Source organism: Tachysurus vachellii, chromosome 18 (genome assembly GCF_030014155.1).
Source record: "Tachysurus vachellii isolate PV-2020 chromosome 18, HZAU_Pvac_v1, whole genome shotgun sequence".
NCBI classification, from domain to species: Eukaryota; Metazoa; Chordata; class Actinopteri; order Siluriformes; family Bagridae; genus Tachysurus; species Tachysurus vachellii.
In genome coordinates, this window is record NC_083477.1 from 16,249,306 (window position 1) to 16,256,761 (window position 7,456).

At 40.8% G+C, this 7,456-nt stretch overlaps 1 protein-coding gene across 6 annotated transcripts in view; it reads left to right on the top strand.

Moving 5' to 3' along the window:
• The window catches only part of caskin1 (CASK interacting protein 1), a 100,818-nt gene that overhangs the window by 91,100 nt on the left and 2,262 nt on the right, over positions 1 to 7,456 (top strand). For 5 of the 6 annotated variants that reach the window (XM_060891912.1, XM_060891916.1, XM_060891915.1 and 2 more), the window contains 4 exons: positions 2,849 to 2,950; positions 3,162 to 3,300; positions 3,467 to 4,503; positions 4,724 to 5,453. In XM_060891912.1, the coding sequence (XP_060747895.1) occupies positions 2,849 to 2,950; positions 3,162 to 3,300; positions 3,467 to 4,503; positions 4,724 to 5,453 (2,008 nt within the window). The remainder of the gene's footprint in view (positions 1 to 2,848; positions 2,951 to 3,161; positions 3,301 to 3,466; positions 4,504 to 4,723; positions 5,454 to 7,456) is intronic. The other variant, XM_060891914.1, reaches the window with a different exon arrangement.

Consider the following 7,456-nt stretch of genomic DNA (forward strand, 5'->3'; position numbering starts at 1 on the left):
AAAAGACAAATTTCTATCAATCTCTATGCACAATGAAGCTAGAGATAAGTAAATAAGTAAATAATCATCTGTAGACTAAATTGTCTCAGTATAAAAAGAATAATAATAATAATAATAATAATAATAATAATAATAATAATAATAATTGTTTAGAAGAATGATCCAAGAGGTAAAAGTAAAAAGAAATAAATACATTTAGTATTTTAGTAAATTCATTCAGTAAAAAAAAAGGAAATGACATCACTTACAATTCAAACAAAGAAATTGACTATATAAGGTTAAGAAATACAGAAAGTGAAAAAAAAGAATTACTTATAATTATAATAACATTAGCAGAATCAACACAAGATTAATAAAATTGATATTTTTAAAAAATCCTCCATATTTTTGAATACAGAAAACAACTGATTAGATGTTGTAGGGATAAAAAGCCACAGGTTACGTCATGGACGCAGTAAACAGAGGTAGTAAACAGTAAACATTTAATGGCTGATAATATTTAAAGGGTACGTCACTCCTTTGTGCTCACTCATTTATCTCACAGACTGCTGAAATTCTTTTGCTTCTCTCATTACATTAAATTCTGCCATTTCAAAAACAAACACAGTGTGCAGTGCCTTGCATAAGTATTCACACCCCTTGGAGTTTTCCTTTTTTTTTTTTTTTGTATTGTATACTCTCTCGCATCGCGTAACCACTTTATCCTGATAAGGGTTACGGTGGATACGGATACTGTACCAGGATCACAGAGTGTGCGGTGGGAATACACACTGGATGGATCACCAGTCCATTGCAGGGCACTATGCATACGCACACACACACACACACACACACACACACTCCTCACAGACAGTCACCTGAGCTCAGAATCATGCCTGGTACCTTGTACTACCCACTTATGGCCACTTATTACCCATTTATGTAGTTAGAACATAAAAAGCAGAAATATCTTGATTGCGTAAGTATTCACCTCTTCAGCCTATACTTAACCCATCTTTGGCAGTAATTACAGCTGTGTAAAATAACTCTATAGACTGGGGCCGTATGAGATTATGTAACTTTGTTTTGTTTTGTAGTCCAGTAGTGCATTTTCCTTTTTGGTTTCCTGTAGTTCATTCAATCCAGACCAGTTTTTTTCAGTTCCAGCTGATGGAAAGCATTTCTACAACATAATGCTACCACCACCATGTTTCACTGTGCGTCTCATCAGGCAAGAGAAACCTTTCCACATGCTTGTTGTGTTTCTGATGTACCTTTTTTTTTTTTTTTTTTTTGCAAACTCCAAACAGGATTATATGTTTGTTTGTTTGTTTTTCGAGTAAAAAAAAAAGTCCTCCTATACAGCTCATATTTGTGAAGTTCTAAGCTTATTTTTGGCCTCCTTGTGACTTATCATTTTCTCTGAGCTGTGGATCTCTCCATCTAATTAAAAGACTCTCGGTTGCCTTTCAAATGATCTCCTGACAGGTGGAAAGCCTCATAATGGCTTAAATGGTGTTCCAGGAAATGTTCATAGTTTTTCATTTTTAATAATAAAGCAGATCTTTAAGCAGAACATAAAGCAGTTACAGGTTAGATGTTCTCTACCAAACTCTGGGGTATTCCAGAAGCATGGGTATTTATTTTTAAATCGTGCAACACGTCATTTGTACCCAGCTATAGTTCATTCACATAATGTTTATTTTGCATTTTTGGGAAGGAGTCTCCAGTCAGCACTTTGTAAATATCAGCAGTGAAGCTCAAACGTTCTGTTTTCTGAGGCGGGAAAGTCTTCAGAACTGCAGAATTTGTGATTTCTTGGTCAAATTATATGTGTTAAGTGTAAAAAAAATAGGCAAGTGAGGGAATGTCACATCACCCAGTTACTGAATATTTTCCCATCACAGTATACTTCGTTGTACTATTATTTTTTTCGTTGAATTATTGTAACAGCTTACAAGTCAGTGACATAAAATCCCACCACATTAAAGCCACATTTTCAAAAATGTGTAAAGGAGGTGAATATTTATGTAAGGCACTGTATATTTCATATATTTCTGTATATTATGTATATTTATACACGACAGTAAACACATGTATGTTTCTAATTAGATTTGTCGCAATAGTGAGCATTACAATATGCAGTAATGTAGAACATACCCAAATACTGGCACTTCTTCTGGGCTCTTCTGAGTCTTTCTTAAAGGGTAAAGCATATGTTTCAACTGTCTCAGCTAATTACAGAAGCAACACCAATTTTAATATTAAAGGTAGGGTCTCCGTTGTTTGAGAAATGCTTCAGAAAACTGCATTGGGCTGCCAAAAAAAAAAAGCGGTTTTAACATTGACATGGCGGATAAAAACAAAGAAAGAAAGCGAAGAAAGGCTACGATAAGGCAAGAAGTAGGACCCGTGTTAATATAGGATCAGCTTTCCAGTGCTGGAGAGAACTGAACATCTTCTGCATGAAACGGAGATAAACCTTTCACGGTACAACACACAGTACTAAAAAAACACATTTGCATTACCATAGTATTACTCATTGAGTTCATTTATTGATAATAATATACCCTGGGTCAGCTGCCCCAACAGGTTCCACCATAATACTTGTCTGGGTTATACTTGGGTTATACTTGTCTGGTGTATGTGTGGGCGGAGCTATCAAAACAGGGGTGGGACCCATTTGGGTTGGGGTATGTTTGTTTTGGTGATTTCAAATGTCAACATTGGCTTTTAAACAACGGAGACCCCACCTTTAAATGTCATTTAACACAGAACGCGAATGATAACCTGATGAAATTACATATTGTGGTTTAACTCTTTATGTGTGTTTCATGGGTGTGTGGATGATCTATGATTTGGTTCTCAGGATTTGACAGCAATCGGTGTGACTAAACCGGGTCACCGCAAGAAAATGCTCTCAGAGATCAATAAGCTCAGTATCACAGAGTGGACGCTCGACCAAAAACCTGTGAGTGCCACTTTTAATCATAAAACCAGATATTGTTTATGCCTTTGGATATTTTCAGCTTGGCCTTGATAACAGTAAGAACATTTTTAAAATACAAAGTATAGCACTTACTCCATGAAACAGTAAGGAACAGGGAATAGAAGGGCTAATGAGGTGTGTGTGTGTGTGTGTGTGTGTGTGTGTGTGTGTGTGTGTTTTGACTAATTCTCAGTCTAATCTCTGCGAGTGGTTAAACATGATTGGATTGAGTCAGTATCACCAGATTTTGGTCCAAAACGGCTACGAAAACATTGAGTTTATCACAGACATCACATGGGAAGATCTGCAGGAAATCGGCATTACCAAACTCGGTAACATATGTTACAACATACTGTACATACTCTTTTGTTAATTGTTCTACTTTGCTACCGGTTGTTATTACCGGTGCTACTCTATCCAGCTTCTTTTTCATTCACCATCTCAGTACATAGAAACAACCAAACGATTTTGGCCATTTTTATTGCTTCATTTGTCTAGGCCATCAGAAGAAGCTCATGCTTGCAGTAAAGAAACTAGCTGAAATCCAGAAAGGGTCAGAAAAGCGAAATATGAGTCGTAAAAAAGCTCAGGAGCAGACATCCACTGAGTGCCCTCCCCCTGAGTGCACTTCTCCTAAACTCAGCTCATTAAAGGAGAATGAGCCGAACTCTGAGATTCCAGATGGATCAGAAAAGGAGACACGTACAGTTCGACAGAACAGTGGGGGTGGACAGAGAGGCAACGTTTCATCTGGGCACTCAAAATCTCGCCAGTGTTACCCACAAGGTCCACCGTATACACCGCCACAGACTCCGACCAAAACAAAACCCCCTTCATCACCCAAAAATGGAACTCAGATGATGGACAAGCCCACTTCATTTCCAACACACAAAGCATATCAGGAAGCTGGAAGGAAGGAGGAAGTGCAAATGGACGTGGCATCAAATTCTGCACCACCCATTTCCGTGCCTCAGATTCTCCTGCCACCAGAAGGCAATGAATCTGGTAAACAGGAACAAGAAATGAAAAAGCGCGCTCACAGCCTAAATCGTTACGATGGCGAGCAGGAGCGTAATGAAGCTGACATGGCGAATGCAAACACTACTGTGCAGCCCCGCCGCGTCAGCCGGAGCAACTCTGTACGTAACCAGAGTGACAAGAATAATGACAAAAATGTCAAAAACGAGAAAAATGTGAACCGGGGCAACCAATCCATTGCTCTGAGGCAGAAGAAGAAAGGCCCTCCTCCTCCACCGCCAAAACGTTCCAGCTCGGCTATCTCAAGCTCCAGCACCAACCTAAATGACATACCTAAAGACACAGGTACTGGAAACCTTCTGGACATCAACTACAACCCGCAGAGACGAGCCAGTGCTGTGGAAACAGGCGTCACTGTGGAGACTGGGAGCGGAGGTGCTGTAGAGACGGGTAGTGTGGGGAGCGTCAGGAGTATCGCTGCCATGTTGGAGATGTCATCTATTGGTGGAGGAGCAAAAGGACTTGCCATGCAGAGATCTACAGCACATTTTCTACAGGTAGGAAATTACTTTCTCATTCCGTTTTTCCCTTTCTCTCCCCTTTCCTGCACTCTTTCAGTGTATTTTTTTATTGAAATCCCAGAAGAACCTTTTCAAGTTTGAGATTCATATTTTTTTCTTATTTAAATGTTATAAAGTTTGTTAGTAAGCAAGTTCATTTTGGTAAAGTTAACTTTAATTCTATTAGTTTAATTAAATTAGTCTCTTGTCCCCTCAGGTGTCTCAATCAGGAGGTAGGCAATATGACGCGATAGGTTTAGACGGAGAAGTGGTGAATCGCCGCAGGACCATCAGTGGCCCGGTGACAGACCTTGTAGCAGCGGCAAAGAAAAAATCTCAACAATCCGAGCCAGTACCAGTTCAAACTACAGCACAGAATGAAATCCAGGCCAAACCACATCCTGAGAACCTGCATCCTGAGGACAGGAACCTGACTGTTAAAACAAAGCCGAAGCAAAGTGAGGACAGCACAGGTGCCGTCCACCTCCCACCACATGAGGATTCTTCAAACATTGATGGCTCTAAAAAGAGGACCTGGAGCTCCAAGCCACCTCAAGATGAAGCCCGATTTTACCTCACAGAGTCAAACACTGTTAAACGGAGGCCCAAGATCAGAGAGAAGGAGTCTGAGGATGAGAGAGTTTACCAAAATGGAACTGGCACTATTAAGAGACGCCCGGTTTCCGAGGTTACTGTCTCCGAACAGCCCAGATCGGTCGAGAAGCCATTGGAGAATGCACCTCGGCGAGAGAAATCAGACCTGGTTGGACAAACTGCACCTGGTAAAACTGCTAAACCTCCAGTGTCTCCTAAACCCATCCTCCATAACGTGAAGAGACAGGACACTCCAGCTGATGTGACCAAAAAAGGCACCTTTCCTGGAGCTCCTGGCAGCCCAGGTACTACACAGTGTGGCCCTTTCTCTTGCCCTGTCTTTACCCAATTATGTGAGTATTCCTCTTAAAAAAACAGCTCCAAGCCTTTTTTATTTTGTGTCGGATCAGAAGTTTTGGTTTGCTTTCTTCCCATCTTTGTTCTTATTGCGTGAAGCATGCTAATTATTCCACCCTGGCTTTTTTACCAAATTTAGTTTAAACATATTTACACTTATTGAATACTTCCCAGATGATACACAGCCATCTAGCCGGCAATTTACATCTCAATAACACAACATGCCACTCATTTGTTATAATTTATGCGAAATGGCATAATTTCAGTAGGCGTTACGGCTTGTGCTGTCTTCATTGCAACAATCAATATAACACACATTTACGGCATTAAAAGGGCATCGGAGTATTTTATCTCTTCTGGGTAAAACACATGTTTGTAAGGAAACACTGACGTGAGATAGATTTCTATATTATTGACCTCGTGGCACTAATGAAGTACGGAAAAGACGAGCATTTCTTGGCTTGATCTGTGACTACACGACACACCTTGCCAACACCACTTCCTCTGACTACACAAGACAAACACTGAGGACAGTAGGAGTTAAAGAGTTCAAAAGTTTTTAGACTACCATTCAAAGTACAGTAAGGACATCAATCCTGCAGAAAAAAACATCTTTCATTTATGACAGGGACATAGATTGGCCAATCTATAAAGTTTTGTCCAACAACTAATCTCCAGCTCCACCAGCCCAGACAATTTCAGTGACGGCAGTAAAGGGCTTGAGTGTATGTCCATGGGCCAATAGCATACCAAGATATTATCAACTGCAAATAATGGATGTTACTTCTAGCTTTCTATAATTAGACACCATACAGTACTTATCTGCAACATGATATTCCATCCATTAAAACCTCAAACAGTAGTGGAGGCAAAACACACCTTTGATGTGGTCTGAGACTGTTTCAGTGGCAACACCAGACACAGGTCCACCATTCAGTGTTGCAAGGTCACTGCTCCAGATTTCCATGCAACATAAAACAGGCATGTTACCCAGTCAAAACCAACCTGTCCAGTGCCTGCAGTATGCTCAGCTGAATCTATCAAGGTTTCTAGCTGCCATAATACATTCACCATTTAGAGATGGACTCTAAAACATTTATTTCTGGAACCAGCTCATGCATGTCCATCATTGCCACACATGGGCATTGTCCCCAGGAGGCATAAAGGGTGTCGGTAGGTGGTACCCTCTGGAGTACGTTCTCGAAGACATCTGAATAGTCCAAACTGTTGTTTTTGTTTTTGGGGGTTTTTTTGTGCAAATGCACAATCTGGGAGAGTTTCCCATTGAGGTAACCCTCTTGACCACTGCATGGCCTCCTGACTAGGACTGGTATCTCCATACCCATCAGAGGACTAGCTCTTGTTAGAGCTCCAGAGTAGGATATCTCTTTCATTCACAATGTTTAGTTCCTGTAGAATGTGGATGTAATGTTGACTAGGCCAACAATAGTCCATACCTTACCATCCAGTGGCAATGCAAGCGCTACAACTGATAACGTCTTTGGATGTAGCTGACTAGACCTTCTTTATGTGCCCTGGCCTGCTCAGTGCAATCCACAGTCCTCATTACTGCACTGCCTTCCTGGTTGTTGAATCTTAAAGGTTTCATTTGCATGTTGCAACCTTGCTGACTTTGCAAGTTGAGTGCATGATGGGTGAATACTGTATGCCCATAGTACTGGCTTAGCAGCGTACCAGTGTCAGGAGCGACATGACCTGACTTACAACCATCTTACACACTAACTTAGCCTTTTTCCCTGATAGTGAGTCATTTGATATTTCATGCTTGCAATGCCTCAGAATTTCCACTATATGCATGCTCCCCTGCTGGTATTGCTCCCTCAGCGTCAACTTGCAACCCACAAGGTAGCTCCACATTACTATTTTGCTTACAGACTTGCCAAGGCTTGGCTTCAGAGTCCTGACACAGTAACCTTAACCCATGCAGCGTATACATTTTTACACCTTTCCTGGGAGAGCTTCAGGATCACTCTTTGTC